The sequence below is a fragment of the Hippichthys cyanospilos genome, chromosome 1 (genome assembly GCF_059441005.1).
Source record: "Hippichthys cyanospilos isolate Australia breed blue-spotted pipefish chromosome 1, RoL_Hcya_1.0, whole genome shotgun sequence".
NCBI classification, from domain to species: Eukaryota; Metazoa; Chordata; class Actinopteri; order Syngnathiformes; family Syngnathidae; genus Hippichthys; species Hippichthys cyanospilos.
This window is the reverse complement of record NC_142369.1, coordinates 7,715,412-7,736,541: the sequence shown is the minus strand read 5'-3', so window position 1 is coordinate 7,736,541 and position 21,130 is coordinate 7,715,412. Positions and strand designations below refer to the sequence as shown.

The 21,130-nt window shown below is 40.7% G+C and overlaps 1 protein-coding gene across 12 annotated transcripts in view; it reads left to right on the top strand.

Annotated features, from left to right (window-relative positions):
* The window catches only part of LOC148428921 (serine/threonine-protein kinase MARK2-like), a 34,876-nt gene that overhangs the window by 6,373 nt on the left and 7,373 nt on the right, over positions 1–21,130 (top strand). For 7 of the 12 annotated variants that reach the window (XM_088414985.1, XM_088414978.1, XM_088414963.1 and 4 more), the window contains exons 2-17: positions 6,353–6,523; positions 8,216–8,269; positions 9,777–9,825; positions 9,895–9,960; positions 10,038–10,108; positions 10,437–10,493; positions 11,181–11,417; positions 12,351–12,470; positions 12,572–12,674; positions 12,751–12,863; positions 12,957–13,031; positions 13,191–13,248; positions 13,382–13,533; positions 14,460–14,554; positions 16,835–16,975; positions 20,178–20,444. In XM_088414985.1, coding sequence (XP_088271111.1) covers positions 6,383–6,523; positions 8,216–8,269; positions 9,777–9,825; positions 9,895–9,960; positions 10,038–10,108; positions 10,437–10,493; positions 11,181–11,417; positions 12,351–12,470; positions 12,572–12,674; positions 12,751–12,863; positions 12,957–13,031; positions 13,191–13,248; positions 13,382–13,533; positions 14,460–14,554; positions 16,835–16,975; positions 20,178–20,444 — 1,799 coding nt within the window. In that variant the 5' untranslated portion in view covers positions 6,353–6,382. The remainder of the gene's footprint in view (positions 1–6,352; positions 6,524–8,215; positions 8,270–9,776; positions 9,826–9,894; positions 9,961–10,037; positions 10,109–10,436; positions 10,494–11,180; positions 11,418–12,350; positions 12,471–12,571; positions 12,675–12,750; positions 12,864–12,956; positions 13,032–13,190; positions 13,249–13,381; positions 13,534–14,459; positions 14,555–16,834; positions 16,976–20,177; positions 20,445–21,130) is intronic. The other 5 variants (XM_088415000.1, XM_088414950.1, XM_088414969.1 and 2 more) reach the window with 4 other exon arrangements.

Sequence of the window (21,130 nt, the reverse complement as noted above, 5' to 3'; positions counted from 1 at the left end):
TTCTATTTTTGCTTGAAATTAGCTACAGCTCTGATGCAGTTTCTAAATACCGGTAACCTCATGAGACCTTTACTTCACCTCAAAGACAATATAGCAAGGTTCACCAACGTGGTGCACGCAGGCACCAGGTAGGCCCCAAAGATCAGATGAGTAGACCGCAGGCCCGTTCTGCAAATAGCTTTCAAAAGATAGAACATTGGTGATTTTCTGTGAATTTTACAAATAATTATAAATGTATTACATTTACATTACATATTACACTTGATTTACATATTTACTATAGCTGTTCTTTATTTTTTGTGAAAAATCATTAACATGGTCGATGTCTTCACACAAACTGGTAGCCCTTCGTAATACTCATTACCATAGAAGTCGCTCGTTTCAAAAAGGTTGGTGACCCCTGCAATATCGTATTTTTTAGTGCACGTACATGACTTAAGAGTATGTATATTTTTATTCAACACACAAAAATAGAATACAGAACTAAATAGATTTAAATGATTTGCACTATCTTCAAAGAGTGCAAGTGCTAATTAATATTAGCTTGCTGCATAGGATAACCATGAAAAGGGAATTTGTCCAGTCGAACATTCACAACTTTTAAGTAAAACAAACACAAATTTATTTTTAGTTCTTTGTAGGTATCAGTCCAGTAGTTTAATCTTGTTTAAGTATAAGTCCTCCGCCCTTTTTCTTGACCAAAGTGACCCAAGTCACTGTGTAGCATCCAGCTCGTTTGATGGCTTTGTCCAGTATTTCACTGTGTGACAGTGCAGTCCGTGAGTTTCCTGTGTTATGTAACCTGAAGTCGGAACTCATCAATCTTGTTTTTCAATGACCGCACATTAGCGAGGAGAATGCAATGTTAGCCTTAGCATAGCTCTCATCCCTCCGCGTCCTTTGTTTACGGTCTCTATGCCGCCTGCGAGCGCTTCCAGTTGGCTGGGAAGACTGCGAAGCTTTTGGGTGTGCTCCATCGTTAAGGATGAGGCAAGATCCCTGGTAATTTTGCAATCTAATGTCTAAAAGCTCCTGATGGATGTATAATGTAAAAGCCAAGTTTTGCACGAACAGATCTTAAATGATTAGGAGTATCACTGCTAGCTTGCAAAATCTGAACAGACACTGAACCTCGTGTTGTGCACGCTCTACCGCCATGTTAGCAGATCAATGCTTTGACTCCCTCTGCCAAGTCTGATTCTTCTTCCGGGAATGGGATAAAGTAGGGAAGGAATGAGGCGAGGGAGGAACAGCACTTCCACCCCGAGACACTTCCTGTAGAACTTCCCGATGTGAGAAAACCCTTACTGGGATTGAAATGAGAAAATGGTGTGTAAAATAGATTAAAAAAAAAATCGGCTATGATGGGAAAAAACCCTCTAATATACTTAATCGGCATCCCTAGTGTGGATAAGCGGCTAAAGACGATGGACGCAACTATTTTTCGCAGTCTAATAACTAGAGCTGGACAATTATAGAATACATTTCACAGCAACTTATGAATTTGATTCCTTTGCGATATAGAGTTAAGTGTAAAAGTCCTAATGGAAGGTTGAATTATACTTTACACTTTATGTGGAAAACAAAATATAATGTGATTTTTAGAGCAACGAAAGCAAGCTCTTTGTCATTGTCTGGCCATTTCTTTCTCATTAAAGTACTCTATCTACGACTCATGGATAATGTCTTCATACAACTTAATAGTTTTTGAAATGCCAGTCCCACAGTCTTACTCTTTATATCATCGGAAGTACGTTTCCAAAAAAGCTTGCGCAATGTCATAGTCGTTTCAATCGGAATGCATTTCAGACTGTAAAGTGTTTTGCTTTTGTTGCTTTTGTCACTTGACACATCTTGTAATTTACATTTTTTCCTTCTCATCACCGTTGTCCCAATCTCCAAATATATCAATTGTACCATCAGGATCTAGAAGCTGTGCTACGTGTGCCGTATGGATACTCACATCTTGGGATAATCCAGTTCAACTGCCCATTCACACCAAACTGACACCAACTGCGACACAGACATGCTAAAGTTAACCGACCGTAAGGACTGTGTGCACACGCTCTTTTGGAACATACAGTATGCATATCAGAGCTGCAATTTTTTTTTTAAGTTTTATTTCAAATTTTGCTTTTGTTTACATTCAGGGAACTTGAAAAACCAAGTGCGTGTGCGAGTAAAGCATCCCACAAGTGTCAATGCCAGGGCAGGGACAATGAGGAAGTAGTATATGTTTTGTTGGCCTTGGATGACCTCCTTGACTCACAGGATGTGGGGGCTCGCAAAAAATGATGAAAGACACAACTTAATTTCAACTTCATATTCACGACACTTGACCCAGAACTGAACTTCACGACTTGACAAGTCACTACTTGTTTACATTTAAAAATCTGTATTGTCACGGTAGCGCACCAATTTTTTTTGTTTATGAAATATTTTTGGATGGAGTGCGTGGGAAACTGGAAACCTAAAAGGGTGTTGTTATGTGGTCTGATAAGGCGTCGTTATAAAATGCGTATTATAGAAGGTTTGCTGAAGATCATTTCATTTGATTCATGGGTTATGCGTTTGATAACATCAGAAAAAAAGAGGAAGGTGTCCTTTAAGTTGCAACTATAGGCATTGACCGATGATTAGATTCTGATGGTGTATTGAACCCCCAAAAAGGTAACATCACAAAATGCGGATGTATGTATTTTGTTTATGAGTGTGCGCACTGCGGGTGGTGGTGAGGGCTTGGGGGTTAGCCTGCAGCTGCCTAAAAATGAAGGGAGAATCGGTATACAAAAATAGTCCTAGTATGAAACATGACTAAAGAGCTCAGTAAAGTAGTACTTAGAGCTTATATCCCCTCCCCATTCCTTCATTCAGTGAAAAATTAATTCTTCACTGGAAAAGTGCCAAGATGTCTCCTGTTATTTCCTTGCATGACCCAATTTTATATTTAAGTTTTATAAATGGTTTTAACAAGTCTGATCTGGGGATGGTGGCTGGGTTAGCGTGCAGTTGACAGCCTGGAGATGCATTTGGGCCGAATACCTAATTGCGCGTGTGAATTCAGCTTAAATGGATGAAGAATTTCCTTCAGTGACTGGAATATGCTTGGTTCACATGTCATTGCAATATGTCACTACAGTAGAGTCTCTCTTTCCGTGCAGCTGTTGTCTTCCTACTGTGGTAAATCTAGCACGGTGATTACTATGGTGGTACCTTGATTTACGGATCCCTTGAACTTGCGTGTTTTTTGAGCTACTAGCCATCACTTGTGTGTGTGTCTTTTCTTTTTTTTTTTAAACAAGCAAACTTCACACACACTGTCGGTGCTTTCCGTGTATCTGTTTAAACGCTAGCAAGCAACAACAGAGTGCTGAAAATCGTGTCCAGACACTCATACAGACTAAATGGCCATGTGTCAGACATCACAAACTGAATTGAACCAAAACGAACCATCCTTGAGTTATAACACCCTTTGTATTCAAATAAAGGTTTGAAACGAGTCCTCAAGTAAGTACCTTGGTTGGAAAAATGCTCAGAAGCATTTTTTTTTTCTTACTCCCAATACCTGCTTATTTGTGTACATGTCAGAAAAAAATATTCCAGGCCAACCACAGCAGCAATTGTGAATATACTATAAGACAATAAAACCGAGAGGGCAATGAGAAGGCCAACAAAATACCTTAGTTTACCAAATTCAAGGGTTGGACAAAGTAAGTGGAACACTACACTTTTTAGTACTTTATCTTAAAAATATGGTTTTATCCAAAATATTGATCTGAATTTCATTATATTCTTATCTATGCACTGTCAACGAGTTGTTCTTGATACTCAATTGTGTATTTTCCAATTATATTCCAGATTTATTTGATATTTATGCAAAATGCCTGACCTAAGTAATTTTGAAAAAGGGCAAGTTATGGGTGCTCGCATGGCAAGAGCTTCGATCACCAAAACTGCTGAGGTTTTAGTTTTTTCGAGAGCTACTATATCGAGGATGATGACACAATTCGAAAAACAGGGAAAGACCTCCAACAATAGGAGCAACTATGGTCGCCGTTCCAAGCGCTCTGATAGGGAAAGACGATCATTTAACTGTATTTTGAGGAAAAACAAGTGAATAAAACCTGGTTTCCAGATCGGTGGAAGCCAGTAATATTCTCTGATGAGTCCAGTTTTACTCTTTTTCCAACTTTGGGGCGGGTTTACGTGTGGAGGAAGCCCAAAGATGCTTTCAAACCGGATTGTATTATATCCACGGTGAAGGTTCAGTAACGATTTGGGCAACCGTATCGTGTTCTCTTGGTCCAATTGTTGCCTTGCATGGTACAATATACCAATATAATGAAATTCGGATCAATATTTTCGATAAAATTGGATTTTTAAGATAAAGTACTAAAATGGGGAGAGTTCCAATTATTTTGTCCAACCCCTGTAACTTATGATCAAAGATACCTCGGTAAGCTTTATTTTGAAGTTGTTCCCGGCAGCCTGTCGCGACACAGCTGCTTAACCAGTCTTTCTCCTGCAACTGTTGCTCCTGACTCAATATATCAGCGCTCTTCTGAAATCAGGTTCAATCAACATTTCTTTACTCTAAAAAACAACTTAATTATGCTGACTTTGACTTGGACAGAAGGGCCCTCTTGCTCGTGTTGACTTACCTCGAGCTCCTTACCTCGTACCTCGAGCTCTGTTATAGCTGCATCTAGCATAAATTACCCATGAGCTAGCAGCGCTCAGGCGCTCCATATAGGCTGGCGTAGTAGATGTAAATAAGAGTCAATATAGAATCGGCTTTTATTTGAAAGTACGGGCAAGTTCATTCATATAATGTAAGAGGAAAGTCATTGCATCATAACCTCTTGAGCTGAATGGTACAGTATCAAATTGGATGGTTATCCCACAAATCAAACTGAATCAAATTGCTCCACTTTAAAATAAATAGTGCTTGAATAGTATCTTCTGGCTTATCCCAACGTAATGTTATGATGCTTTGGAAAATTGGTTTAACTCTTCACACTACCTTTGTTTTTATATAGTACAGTTCTATTTGCTATGGTATTTACAGTATAGCATGTACAATTTTTGAAACAAGCATCAAAACAAGACACAGGACTCCCCTTTGTGTGTCTTAGTGTTACAGTCGTGTCCACGATGACATTGTCTCCCACTCCCTCGCGCTCTCGGTCTAAAAATACAAATAATTTGCTTCACCCTCACACAAGGCCACATAAAGATCTCTATTCTGCTCCCGGATTGATGCAACTGACAAATACGAAAGTATGAAAATGTAAAAGTGCTCCCATTCGTTCGTTCCCGTTTGTCTGTGCAAATCCGCCTTAGAATGGAGGCTTTAAAACGGGAGATCGCCAGACACCCGTTCTATTTGGAGGAGGGAAACACAATGAAGTAATCATGGCTATCCCAGTTTCCCAAGGCCCCAAAAGTGCGGTAACTCGGCAAGGACGAGCTCGCTTGCGGTCTGCGGCTTATTCGCAACACCGACTGAGCCTCTAATTTGTTCGGAGATGATTGCACCAATAAAATCACTAGTTGCCGTAGAGTAGGGGGGTCAGGAGAGTGCCGAAAGTCTGATTAAAAAGTCTCCAGGAGGGTTTGTGTGTAATTCGTGCCACTCTTCGTGGCTGCCCGTATGCTTGTCAGAGCATGCGCACCTTTGTGTGCATGGGATGTGTGTAGACTTGTGTTTGAGTGCGTCATCACCCTGAAGCCGGTCTGACCCTGATTCCTCTTCACCTGTCCGATCAGGTGTCTTTCTCGCTCTTGCTCTCGCTCTCTTGCGCGCGCACACGCAGACAGAACAAGCCATTCCTGGATTTGGCACATTGTTACTGAAACCTTCCAAACTGTGCAATGTTTTTTGATTTGTTTTGTTTTATTTTATCATAAGTTATCACCTGGAGCAGTGTTAAAGAAGGACAAAGAAAATGATGTATTACCCCTGGATTATTGTCTCATCAGAGGATGTGTGTTGTATGTTAATTGTTAACTACGGGAAAACCAACTGCAACAGTAAACCCAAGCCTCGGGCCTGCCATGCAGTATTTGCACTGTGGGCTGCATTTCCTGATTACATTCTGGCAAGACCAAGTAGAATACAATGTAACGTTACCAAATTAATTACTTAAATGGTTCCTGGTTGAAGTTTTTTTTTTTTTTTTAAAAACATTGTGTTTACATTTGACAAGGAGCCCAATAGAAATCATTTAATCTATACAGTTTTTTTTTCAATTGCTGACGATATGAAACGTTATTTTACTTACACAATAAATGTTTTGAGCCTGAAGCTACATTATGTAAAAACATTCTCTAATTTCTTCGAACTTTTCAGGACTCCAAGTCATCGTCCGGCCGCTCCAGCATGTCGCGATGTCGGAACTCGATTGCAACGACCACGTCCGACGAGCAGCCGCACATCGGCAACTATCGGTTGCTGAAAACCATTGGCAAGGGCAACTTTGCCAAGGTCAAGCTAGCTCGCCATGTCCTCACCGGAAAGGAGGTAAATGTCTGCACTTCATACGCCACACTGAAATATTTAGTCAGTAGAGTTGTTGATCCTGGTTCTAATATTTGGGAGAGTACAATTCATATAACCGATGAATCAGCTGACTTATTGAAGAAAATAAGAATATTGAATGTAATCATTTATTTTGTTGTCCCTTAAGAGGAGTGGTTCCCAAAGTTTTTTTTTCCTTTCTCTGTGGCCCCTGTGTTTTTTTGTTTTTTTTTTCTTGGCCAAACACCACCAGCGGGTGGATTAAAGCAATGTTGTGCCATCCGTGCATGATTTATTAGACTTCAGAACCATGTTTGCAGTGGTATCCGGCATCTTTTTATTCAGCAGCTCCAGGCTCGTTTGCTAGAAAACTGCATCGGTGATGTCAATGTGCATTTGTATAGAACTTAAAAAATTAAAGGCATACAAAGTTTTGTAATGGAATCACTATAACAATTTAGCCATGCGTTGCTTCTTGTTCCAATTCATTTCCTCTTAATTCCAAAGATGCGCTTTTCCTGTCGCAGAAGTTAAAAGCATTAGATTAAATTTGGTGATTACCCGCAGAGACATGCACCCCCATTTGAGAACCACTGGCATAGAATAATACCAGCATGAATTACAGGCAGAATATTTGTGCTGTACAATACAGTGGATCGCTGCTATTAACAGGTTAGGAACCAGGCTAGCCCATGACTAGCGAAAAGCAGCTTATAATAGACAGCTATAGAAAAAAAAATGCCCTGGAGAAAACAAAAAGTCTTGAAGGGAAGGGCAATTAAAAAATATAATCTGTGAATATGCGAATGGAGAACTTTTCGGAATTGTTTAATTGGGAAAAAATGGGTGATTTTGGCTTTTAATGTCATTATTACGTGGTAATATCTTAACTTGTTAAAAAATAAAAAAAATCGGCAAAAATTGTTCAGCTGGTCAATCGGTGGGGCAATATATCAAGTGACATTTTGTTGTCAGACTGCTTTATGACACCTTTCAAGTGGTTTCCTGATTGCTGAGGGAAGGTGGTTGTGGTCATGTGGTCACGCAGAACTTGTACGACTTTTCCAGGCCAAACAACGCCTTGCAGAAAAATGAACTTGCCGTTGTCAGAGAAAGTCTCTTACTTTCCGCGATGTAATCCAGCAGCACGTCTCTTTTAGAGCAGCCAAGCCGTGCCGGGGCTCCTTCTTTGGACCAAATCAACACGTTGGTTATGAGAGACGTGGGCGGGCTCTGTCAATGTGTGACAACTCTCTGCCTGACACTCTGATAACGCTCCATGTGACTCGCCAGCACACACAAGGGAAAAACAAGGGCGAGTCAGAGGGCACGAAGGAGTCAAATGAGCACCACTAGAAAGAATAGAAAAAGAAACCACTTGTTTTTCTTGAGTATTTTGCTCTCCTACATGTTATTACCAAATTCTTGAATCTCCCCTCATCATACTTCACACTTTTGTATCCCTCCCATGTGACTCCCTATTTTTGTTTCGGTTTTGTCACTCCCTCGCTGTTTTCATACCATGCCCTCACCCTTTGCGCGTCTTTATTTCGCCCCCGTTAGGCAACCGATGCCGTCACGTTATCATCGATCTGGTGTGCCTCAATAAAGTGTTGCTTGCCAACGTGCCATTGCTGTATCCTCTCTTATGAGATACATGCTATTCATGTTGGTTTTTTTTCTCCCCCTTCCTAGGTGGCTGTTAAAATCATTGATAAGACACAGCTCAACTCATCCAGTTTGCAAAAGGTGAGTCTGAAACACACATTTGTTCATAGTGTATTGGAAAAAACAAAACCCTTGTACCCGCTCTTATTCTTGCTTAGCCTGCTTTCCTGAAGCAGCTCAGTTTTTCTGCAAGTTTTAATTAGAGGAAATAAGCTGCAATTACTTTCTTTGATCATGGCTGGGTGGGGTCTGTCCAGTTGCATACACACACACACACACACACACACACACACACACACACACACACACACACACACACACACACACACAAACACACACAAAGGCGCTCTTCATGTGTGTTTGCATCAAGACAAATAGAAATGCAGAAGCAGTGCAGTGCAGTGCTTGCCAAATAACTGCCACTGTTTACATCCCCATGCGGAATAGCACAAAATATATATGGTCATATACAGGTTTTTCAAAAAGTCATATTACAGTATTTAAAGTTCGTAGTATTTTGCCCTCAATATGACAATGACAATGAAGACTAGCATATATGTAAATTGTTAGCCTTTTCTCTAAGTTCTGTAATCAGGCAATGAAACCCACTTTTGCTTATCATCTCATGAAACAAAATGTTGAAGTGATAAAGCCACAGATTTGTTTGCATTCAAATCTGCAAGTGAAATGGTAAACCATTAACAATTATGTAGATAGACCATTTTCATTTTAATGTGGGCTGTTTGATAGTACAAAGTATTCATAACAAGTATGGTAACCACTATTATTTATTATACACAGAGGTGTTGCCAGAAAGCTTTCTTTGGGGTTGCCATGGTGACTTTATACCTCATTGAGTTGTGGCTCTGGATGCATGCTTGTGTGCATCATTGTTTATCATACCATGCAGTCCAAATTTAATTGTTAAAAAAATCAATGTTTTATTATTATACATTTAAATATGCTATTAATATAAATAACTTGTGACCAGTATCAGGGGGTCTAAGTAGACTACGTGCATTTAAAAATGTCAGGAAAAAAAAAATCACAAATCAAAATTTCCCCCTAGATTTAGTCAAAACTGTGGCCAGTGAGATCCATACAATTAATTAATACATTCAATTACAAATACACATGATGGCACGTGATCATTCACTTTAGTCAAACCTCCAAGGTGCCAGCCCAATACTGTTACCTGCCATTGATACCTGCCCATCCCTAATATTCATTTTTCATTTGCCTTTATTTGAGTGTAACTTCTAAAACCAAAATATTTGTCTACATACATCTAATATTGTGTATTTTAGTACAGATATTTGTATCGCTCTAGGATGTAGGAGAATGGAAAAAAACAATTGCATATTATATCACAATCTCAATTTTGAGAGGCAGAAATAGCAATTCCATTATTTTTAAAATCATTAGGCTTCAATAAAGAACCCTAATAAAGGACCTTCAATCCACATGTGGCATTTCAGTGGAAGCACAGACTTTAAATGGAAAGTCAGGCACACAGGCCAATGTTTATTTATTCCGCCACCTGTCTCCAATGAGTGTTTGACCCAGCTGTGTCTGGCTTGTTTCCCAGCTCTTCCGGGAGGTGAGGATCATGAAGATGTTGAACCACCCCAACATAGGTGAGTCAAAAACAGAACCAGGTTTCAATTGGTGATCACTTAATGTCTTTCTGTTGTCTGTCCTATTAGTTAAGCTCTTTGAGGTGATCGAGACGGAAAAGACTTTGTACTTGGTCATGGAGTACGCCAGTGGAGGTGAGGGGGTGATATTTGGAGCTTTTTATTAAAAGAAAGGAGCGGGATATAACCCTAACAATGTGCTGATCTTGTAGGGGAAGTGTTTGATTACTTGGTAGCTCATGGCAGGATGAAGGAGAAAGAAGCTCGTGCCAAATTCCGACAGGTAAGTTCCTTTGCGTCACTTGTGATATTGCCGCAGTGTAAAAAAAACTCAGATTTTAATGTCTGAAAGAAAGCATTCAAAACAGGTTTGGATTTTTTTTTTCCCCTCCCATACTTCCTTCTTTGTCTAAGGTTGATGTCACACCCTCTCTATCTCATTAAGTAAGCAGTGCATGTCAGTGGGGAGTCACTTCAAAAATACAGAAGCCCTAAAAAGAGAACAGTTGTCTAGCCCTGTTACCTTGAGTTGCTTCCTAATTGTGTTTTCTTGCGCAATTTCAGCCGTTCTCTCTGCTCTCTGTCCCTTGTTCACTTTCTCGCTCCCCCAGATTGTGTCAGCAGTGCAGTATTGCCATCAGAAGTGTATAGTACACAGAGACCTCAAGGTGACAACACTCACACACACATGATTATGAAATGGTGGTGACCAAGTCTCTTTTGCCTGTCGCATATTGTAATACACTCACTGCATTAACGTTGCCAATATTTTCTTATAGCCCAAAAAGGTTTTCTGGAGTGGAGACACAACTCATCATAGTAATGTGTTCTGGCCTGCACTCATCCCACTGATCATTAGTATTGAAAAGAACATCAGAGGCTTAACACTGGTGTGGATTTTATTCCCGTTTTTTTTTTTTCTTTTTCCCCGAATGAGCCTGAATTTCACACAATAGCCATAAACATCACGGGTTGAGTCGTACTCAAAATTGCAGGGTAGCTGTCATTTTAGTTTTCCCACCATCATTGTCTACATTGTTTTCTATCCAAGCTCTCCTGAGCCTCGTGACCATACATGCAGAAGGTACAGAAAATTTAGAGCAAGTGAAAAGGAGAGTGCACTTGTTGCTAGGCAACCAAGGCCTACTTGCTCAATAACTCACTTCAAGCTTCGAGAAGTGTCATAGCTGAGTTTGCCCATTGTGAGCTACCTTGCCTATGACTGCAACCCCTCCACCATACTACCTAATGTTTCATACACACTCAAGTAGGAGGTCTTCAAAGTGTTTAATCAAACATGAAACGTTTATATCCTCCTACACTATTTGAAGTCTCTACTTTTTGTTTGTCCGCAGGCAGAAAACCTGCTCCTGGACGCGGACATGAACATCAAGATCGCGGACTTTGGCTTTAGCAACGAATTCACTCTGGGGAACAAGTTGGACACTTTTTGCGGCTCCCCGCCGTATGCTGCGCCGGAGCTGTTCCAGGGCAAGAAGTACGATGGACCTGAGGTGGACGTGTGGAGCTTGGGGGTCATCCTCTACACGCTCGTCAGCGGCTCGCTGCCTTTCGATGGACAAAATCTCAAGGTTAGGAGCGGCAGACAAGTCCATATGCATGTGGAGCAATGTCTTATATAAGTGGCGGTTTGTTTTGTGTGGGCGGTTGTAGCATTTGTCTTTCTGGCTTCTATTCCTTCTACCAAGTGGATTGTGCCAGTTTGAGCAAGAGGGACTATTTATTGGAATCGTATTTTGATGAGAAGTGATCAAGCCTTGCTTTTCTTAACGCCACCTACCATGCTGTGCATTCAGGCAGCACCCACATGACTCATCCTGGAAGCGCAGACACATTTTGGGTGGGCGATCTGATACCAAATGTGATATTGATAATAACATTCTGTGAAGTATCTAGGTTTAGCAAGTTTGCCTTTTCACTGCCTCATGCTGTGGATGGTTTTGTTAAACACGCAACATTATTTGTCTTACTATTTATTTAACCAAGGCTGGTTAAATATACAGCTGTACCCTTTTTTTGTTACAAGTTAAAAAAAAAAAGGAAAATGGCACAGTTTGTAAAAGACACATTCTATAATCGAATGTAACAAAATCTATATGGGCTGATGTACTAGGGTGACAGGAACCAGACACCATTATGTTTTCTTTTTATTGGAAAAGATGTTCAGCACCATCAAGGCTTTGATTTTCTCCATACAAGACAAAATGAGCATTAAGGAGAGCCTTAAATCTGACTGTCACCCCTTTTGTCAGTGGAAGAGAATAGCATGCTTTCTTTCATGAAGTAAAACCCTGGGACAAAAAATACTGTACAATGGAAACAACCGGGTCCCCAAATTTGTCCCTGTGGAACACCACAGTTCTGCTCGTCAAGTGGGATCTAAACCATTCTACTTGACGTAGTCATTTACAGTCAAGTTTTGACTGTCTATTTATTCCTTTATGTAAAAGGTGGAAAGTGAAACTAACCAGAAAATGGCTTTGTGTTGCACTGTCCAACTCCAGGAGTTGAGAGAGCGCGTTCTACGTGGCAAATACAGGATTCCGTTCTACATGTCCACCGACTGCGAGAACTTGCTTAAGAAATTCCTCATCCTCAACCCCTCCAAAAGAGGCAGCCTTGAGGTACACTCCTCCACAAACATCACTTTTCTCTGCAAAGCTCCTTAAAAAAGAATTCTGTGATGTGTCCGTTGCTAACATGGTTTTTAAAATCCCTCTCCCAGCAGCAGATAATGAGAGACCGATGGATGAATGTAGGGCATGAGGAGGAGGAACTCAAGCCCTACATCGAGCCCCAACCAGATTATAAGGACCCCAGGAGGACAGGTGTGCGCATATACACAATGGTGATTCATAGCCTTTGTTCACAAGCCTAACGATAATGTATGCTGTGCATGCGAAGACATTATGCTGCAGATGGGATTCTCTCAGGAGGAGATCCAGGACTCACTGGTGAATCAGAAGTACAATGACGTGATGGCTACCTACCTGCTACTGGATTATAGGAACTCTGAGGTACACACTATATTGGTGGCGCACTAACTGCAAGTTTTTTTCTGTGGCTCTACATACGACACTGACATGTCAGCGTTGTTATTTGTTCATCAGCTGGATGAGGGTGGTATCAAGCCCAGGCCCGGAAGTGATGTAAGCAACATAAATGCCCCCTCCCCGCCCCACAAGGTACAATGGGAGCTATTATTAACCATCGCCTCTGTATTGTGGCCGGTCGTTGCCATAGATGACGGCAAAGTCATAATCACCATTTCCACATTTACCTGCTTGCTGGTGTGCTAAAGTGAATATTCCAACCTACCTCAATGTCCTTCCCATCTTTCTCAGGTACAGCGCAGCGTATCGTCCAACCAGAAGCCTCAAAACCGCAGAGCTACTGACCAGGGTGAGCCTGGCATGTCTCATAGAGAAGAGCAGACTTAAAAAAAAGAGACTGAGATTGCAATTAAAATCAAGGCATTGCTGGGATCTAAGAATTTTGATCTATGGCGATGTTGACTACATTATCTTCGCTCCAGGCTCCTCCTACTCAAAGAGAGGGGGGCAGGTAGACAACCGGATTGCCGGAGAGGATTGTGGGAGGAAAGGTTCATCAGGCAGCTCCAGTACCAAGGTGCCGGCCAGCCCTCTGGTTCCCTCCGACCGCAAGAAGAGCGCCACACCCTCCACTGTGAGCTGTTGTGCATTCTCACCACAATATTACCACATTCACTTGTGTACATTAATTAATTGCTCCCTGTGGGTTATTGTCGGGCTGAATATATGAGTGTGTTTAAAGTTCATTGAATTATTACTCATTTATTCAAATAATGTCCGGATAAGTTCAGTTCTTAAGAAGTGCAGTCCATGTGTTTGCGTATCATTATTCTCTGAAAAAGTTGAAGCATTCATTGTATTCAATTGTTAGAGGGAAAATTATTTTGCTTGTTAGACAATAACAAGTGAATAATTTGTCCATTTACTTTCTTAACTAAATTATTTTACATTTACTTCCATTACCCTTTAAAGCATATTTTGCCACTTGCGGTCAATTGAAAATGACCTCACGTACATGAGAAATAGTTGAGTCCTCAAAATAGTTTTTGCCAAAATTCTAACATTTTACTGATAAAAATTCTAAAAAACAACATTTTTGTATAATTTGCTATTCATGTAAATAGTACGGTATGTTTTTCCCTGCTAAAAAAATACATGCACATAACACCACACACTATCACAATCACACGATTGAGATAGTAGGAGGAATTGCAATTACCGGTAGATTTTTTTTTTTCTTTCTTCAAAATCACTTAAGTTCTCCTCCATTGACAATAAACTGACGGAGGGAACTCTGAAAAATGCAGGCGTTGGCTGTATTTTATCTGATGTGTTCCAAAGATCAAAACGGAAGTTAGATAATAATTAACTTGATTAATGGCCATGTGACTAAAACTCGACGGAACATTGACTTAAGAGTTAAATAATAACATTTTTCATCGTTGTTTCTTTTTTCAGACTTGGCCTTTGTCATTTTTTTGTTTCTATCCATTGAAAGGGAAATTTCCAGTTAATGTATTTATTCTGAATTTTTTTTATTCCTTTCATTTCTCCTTTCAGAATAGCATCCTGTCAACTGGCACTGGTCGCAGTCGGAATTCTCCTCTGAATGAGAGAGCCACACTGGGTCAGGGCATCCAGAATGGCAAGGACAGGTATACATGATTAACATGCAAACATCACACACTTTGTCTTGTGTGTGGCAGTTTGTGAAGTGCCTCCAAAAATAGCACACAACGCATCCTCTTATAATGCATCATCCTGTTTTGTGAATAAAGCAATCTCACAACTGTCTGTGGCCGAGTCCCAGACCTTGCCGGGTACTCTCCCGAGCTGAGCCAGTTGGCTCAGGGAGCCCAACCCCCCAACTCCAAATTTGACCCCATCCTACCCTGCTTGATGAGGAAATCAGGCTTTCCTGAGAATTTAGGCCAAACCTTCAGTAGATTACGTATTACCTAAGTGGGTTTGATGGAGGCCGTCCAGTTGGAACATTGGCAGGATTTGGTGGGCGCACATACACATGGACACCCCCCCTCTTTTTTTTTTTTAACCATTCAAAAGTAACTAACAGATCTAAAAGCTCTTCATCATCAGGAGTTGCACTTACACTCAACACACCTTGCACACGTCCGCACAAGCAGCACAAAGACGTACCCAGCACTCACACTTAACCCACTCAAAGCTGTACATAACTTTTCATAAGCATTCCACATGGACCCCTCAATCCCATCTGACCAAGCATTTGATTATCATTACTGCTCCTTGACTTGTTTTTCTCATCAGTCTCAAATGACCCTCTACCAAAAAGTGATATTTTTAATCTGTTTTTATTCATTCATTGGTCATTTGAGACAGCCTTGCTTTTTTCTACTGTGGGTTTCAGTTATATCATCAAAGCTTTTGTACAGTATATGTCAACCTCCCCTTAGTCCCAGTTATTTTTCTTGCCTCTCTGCTTTGTGCTTTTTTTTTAATGTATTTATCAATGGCCTTTCTCTTTCCTCACCTTTATTCCTCCCTTTCTTCTCTTTGGATTCTCGCCCTCCCCTCTATAAGGAGATTAAAATGACTTGTGATGGAATATTAACTTCTAGCGGCGTGACGTGGTACCTCTTAATAGGCTTACGCAGAAACGGCCACGCATACACACTCACATACTGTTTTGGCCATAACACATGAAATTTCATTCAAATTTCGCCCATGAACATGGCTGCTAAACAATATATTTGGGCCATACGCAGTTTTTGCCATTACAGTAGATTCAAGGCAACTGACAACTCATGGTTGTTTCTGCTAATCATGGATTATTTAAAGGGGAAGCCAACTCAAAACTGATTATTTTTTCATCAAATGTTCTACAGTATCTATGCACTTTCGCAAGCCTAAATACGGGATTCTGATGAATATTGTATTAGTGGAAGATGAATTAAACACAAATATAAGCAGCTTTTTATCCATCAAGTAGGGACATTTTGCCACATGCTGTCCACTAAAAATTGCATGACAGTGCTGAATGTCATCATTACTTATCTCTTTTATGGGTTTATTCATGTGACGTTCATAAGTGCTTTGTCATTGTGATGGTTTCCTTTTTAGTCAAGAGCAAGGGGCAAAATGGGCACCCCCAAGATGAATACAAACTTTTGCAAATGCACCTCTAATCAAGAATGCTGTGTTTAGACTAGTCGAAGCACATACTAAAACATTTTATCGTGCAGAAACCCTTTGACTTCCCCTTTAAATCATGACAATGCAAGTTTTAGCTAATAGCCTCTCCTTTGTCTTTTTCATCACTTCTGCGGCAAGCCGTTAGAGCATTCATTGGAAATCCTACTAGCACTGTATTGCGCATATACTCTTACAATCCTGCATACTATCTGAACGACATTTTACTCGTGATGAAAAAGTGTGTACACACTACTTTTTAACGAGGAAAAATATCAATAGACTAGCACTTTATAGGCACAAATTATTAACATCTAAATGAAATGTAAAGAAGTAAACAGTTTTCGCATCATGATTGAATACTGCAATCTGATTTGTTGTGCTGCTCCCTCTGGCATGCCTGCTTTGACCACTGGGTGGCAGTATAATAGGCATGTAGACACATCTGTAACATAGATGCTCCAATTGCAATTTTACACAAAGGATAAGGTATATATTCCTGTGATTATTTTTATATTCTGTCCGTGTTTTAGTTCGGTATAGGATAATGAATGAATGCTTAAATGTCTTGCTTTACAGTACACTATTTCTGTCGCTCCTTTTTTTTTTTTTTTTTTGAGTCTCTATCCCCACCCCTCCCCAACCCTCATTTAGTGTGTTTTAATATGTTCTGCCTCTAACCATGCTCCACCTCACTGCCTTGCCCACCCACACACAACTGTGTGTGTGTGCGCGTGTGTGTCTTGTCCTCACCTCGTCCTTCCCAGCCTAAACACTCCGGGTTCCCGTGCCTCCACTGCCTCAGCCGCCGCCGTCCTCTCCTCTTCATCCTCACGTCCCCGCCACCACAAGTCCTTGTCCTCCTCCAATCATCCATGCCCCTCTGACCTGCATGCACCACGGCCCAGGCAAGTCTCATCAAAATCTCACACACACACACACACACACACACACACACATTCATCCACAGCTGGCTCAGCGGACTGAGTTTTCACTCACAAATTTAGCGAATGGAGAGAAATTTTGTTGGCTGTGTTGTTGTAGTTTGGGATTTAGTTCAGACATTTTACGCAGGTAGTTTTAATTTGTATTTAGAGCAGTTTTTTTTTTAATGCTTCAATACAGCTTAATTTTTCACTTAATGTTTGGTCATTGCAAAAAAAAAAAAAAGGTCACAAAGCACTGTGTAATAATTACAATTCTCTAATAACTGTTTTACTACTCTTCTGTACAAATGTACAGTAATACCAAAATAAATCCACTTAAAATTATCCCTGAAACTACATGCATTATATTTACAGCTGCGACAGACGATTATTGTCAATTAATCTGTCTGCATTTTTTCTTTCTTTCAATGCTTATAATCTCCTTACATGAGGGACAGTTATCGATTAATTTGATTGCAGCTCTAATTATATTAATTGAGAGAAAACAAGACAAAGTTTATTTTGCTTTAGCTAATTTAATAATCTTTAACTGCTGTATTTTTAATTTTATAAATGCATTTACTTTTTAATTTTGTTTTGCAAACTAAACTATTAGTTTTTGTTTATAATGATAACCTTGATTTATTGGACAGCTATAATCCCATTGTGAGCCCCCCCCCCCCTTTTTTTTTTAAGGAATTCGTGTAAGAGTACTGTTATCTGTGGCAAATTTGACCTAAAATAACCAAGATATTCGAAATGATGATGGCTCATCCTAAAGTGACTTAAAGGGACAGAAAAAGGGGCAGAAAGTGCTGCATTTACCATCGTCCGTAGCTGGAACAGACATGGCAGCCTCCAGAGGAGTGTAATAGAGTGAGGAATGTTTTTTAATGATAATGAGACCTACGATTATATTTCAAACATACTGTTGGTCGTTAAGAACACATTTATTTGCGCATTTTCGAAATGTATAATAATTTAATTTTTTCCTTTTTAATGAAAAACAGTCTAAATCTTATACATTGTCCCTTTGAAACACACAAAAGTTACATTTGAAACTCATTCTGTTTTACCGATGCTACAAAGTTGATGAACATGGGACTCTTGGTCAAATTTTACCTGTGCCTGGTAGAATGGATTTCAGATTCACCACACTGTGTTGAATCCAGGACAATGATGGAAACTGAAAGGGTTAAGACTTTACAAGCCTTACTGTAAATGTGTGTGAGTTCATTGTCATAAGTCAGTGATTGTGGTAGGTTTGTGGTTGCCGGAGAACCTTCATTTTTTTTTAAAGAGCTTATTGTGGGTCTGAATCTAGCCTTGCTGTGAATATTCACTTGAGGATGTCTGCTGAGTGCATCTCAGTCTCTTTGCTGCAAAGGGAAAGCCTGGACAAACTAGACAAAATGCATGATGTTATTTTTAGGTTGACTGCAGCCAAAGGTTTACCTTTGATCGCTTGAGAAACGCCTGTCTCCATCTCATGGCTGGAAAATGTACTGCAGAATGTCTCATTGACAAACCAATAGTGCATTTGCTGTGTGAGCTTTGCTGTTACGTTTTTTGCATGCTTGTTTTTGCTCCTTTGTAGGCCACTTTGATATTTCCTGAATATTTTTGTCGTGTTGTACACATAGCAGGATCCTTTCAGCTTATTAATATGCAAATAGCAAATGTCAAGGTGGCCCTCGTAGCTCTTTGTGGCTTTTGTCTGCTTCAAAATAAAGTTTCATTATGTTGCATGCGTCCTCCAGCAATGAGCTCGGGCTGTTCAGAACCTGGTTGGGAACGCAGGAGAGAAGGTATTGCCCCAACAAGCTTGGAATAGGCATCCCTTTTTTTCCCCCCACCAACACGCTGTCCTCAAGCTCACCTTCTCAATGCAATTCGACTCCTTTCCAACATTTTTTTCCCACTTTTTTGGTGCACTTTTGTTTTGCGCTTGCTGCTGAGAACGAGCATTTGTGCTAGACTTTGATGTCCAGTAGTGCAGCTGGATTAGTTACTCTCATGTTGGGTGGATTTAGGGATGAAACCTCAACATGACCAACAGAATTTGCAGTGAACTCAAATGAGTCTAAGGAGTCAAATTTGACAAGTCAGAGACTGAAACTCCCAGTTCAAGTTCACTGCCAAACTAAACATAAAACAAAGAGAATTACTCTCTGTATATTTAAAACAACCACAATGGCTTAGCATTTTTATCCAATTAGTGCTAGTGCTAAAAAGCATCTGTGTTTTGTGATTGAACACAAACTGTGCAGCATCTTTTTTATCCTCTGTGAAGAACGACCAATATTAGTGCTGTAAAGATGAGTTGAGATGAGCCTGTCTTGCTGTATGCTACCCCCAGGTGGCTAAGGTGGCACACCAGAAGAAGCAGCATTGATGTGATGGCAAACGGTTTGATTGTAGTGAATTATTTTGGCTATATGTAAAATGTTATGCTGGGCTGTTTTTCCTCAGTAACTCATTCACTTTCATCAACGCCTGCAAATGTCAAAAATTTCTTTTGACTGGGCTGGCACTGAATAAGTGAACTCATTCACTGTCACTGACAGCAGTAAAAGTGAATGAGTTATTCCGACTCAAAACCACCAAAAGGCTTTTCTCACGGAAGCTGCAATTTGTATGTAGCAAATTTCAATTTTCTATAGGATTACTAGTTTTTTTTTATATACAGACAATTGAAATATTATTTTTCCATAATATAGTACAGCAAGAATTTGTAAACATTGCTGTCTTTCCCCCTCATTCAGAAAGTTCCCTATTTGAAGATCGATTCTTAAGTCATCAACGTTATGAAGGACTAGTAATGAAATAAATTGATAAACTAAAATATATTTTCATCAAAGAAAAATATTTTATGATTTATTCTCTTTCAGGTAGGCATATTAGGCATTTTTTGCTCAGATAACAACAATGCACATCAGTCAACTTTATGATGTGCGGGATGCCTTACGACCAGGAAGGTCTTTGGGTTCTCTGCTGAACATTACTAGCACCTTAAATTATTGACCTCTTTAAGTGTTTGTGACAGTTTGATTTTGAAAGTGTTTCCAAAATTTGACCGGTACTACATATTCCTTTTTAATGATCTCAATATTTCTTTTCTTGTTTCTTTTGCTGTTCTTTGACTTCCTGGCATGGTTCACCCACTTTTCGCTTTCTCCTGCAGCGCCCCACCTCAGCGGGCGCCCGGCGCCTCCCCGTCGGCCCACAACATCAGCAGCGCCGCCGTGACAGACCGTACCAACTTCTCCCGGGGGGTGGGCATCCGCAGCACGTTCCACGCAGGACAGCAACGGGGGGCCCGGGACCAGCAGGGCTCGGCCTATCCCGGCGGGCCCGCGTCGCCCTCGCTTTCGCATGGCAACAGCCAGGCTCGGAGGACGCACGGCGCCACGGGGATCTTCAGCAAGTTCACTTCAAAGTTTGTTCGCAGGTGAGTGGTCCACAAGAGAAGCTGGCTAAAATTGAAATGATGGGCGTCAAAGTGGCGGGACGTTAGGATGTAAGAAACGGGGCAGCAGGAGAGGAGTGGACGTGGCAGAAGTTGACAGGAGATCCAAATTGTCCTCGAGTGGATGAGCATGACAGAAATAAACCTCGCTACCAGTAGAAAGCCGTCGCGATAGCAGCCGCTTCCTTGAAGTGCAAGTACAGCTTGGGCCTTTTTTTGGCCATTTGAGGTTTCAGACTGAGCAGAAAATAACTAGGTTTATGTTACATGTCATTTAATGTGCTCCTTTCTCGCGAGGAACCACCTACTGTAAGTCGATGTCATCGCCACTCTCCTCTCTTGCCCGTCGTTGACGTCTTGGAAGGGAGAGCCAGCCGAGCAGCTGGCTCTTCCCTATAATTTTGCTCCACATGGCGGTTAGCGAGGAGTCATTGCGGGTTTGCGTCCGAGCCCGGCACAATTCGACTCTTGCCTTGGAGACACTTGGAGTTGGAGCGCGGTTCGTTCCGAGGCCCCGCGTTGGTCTTAGTTAAGGAAGCAAAGCAGACACCAGGTGGAATTTTGACCTCCATATTGAATGTTGATTTTTAAATCGGATGCATCATTTGTAGATCATTTACTGGTTTATATTCTTTTTAGGATCGTTTACTCTTGTTTCAAATGTTATT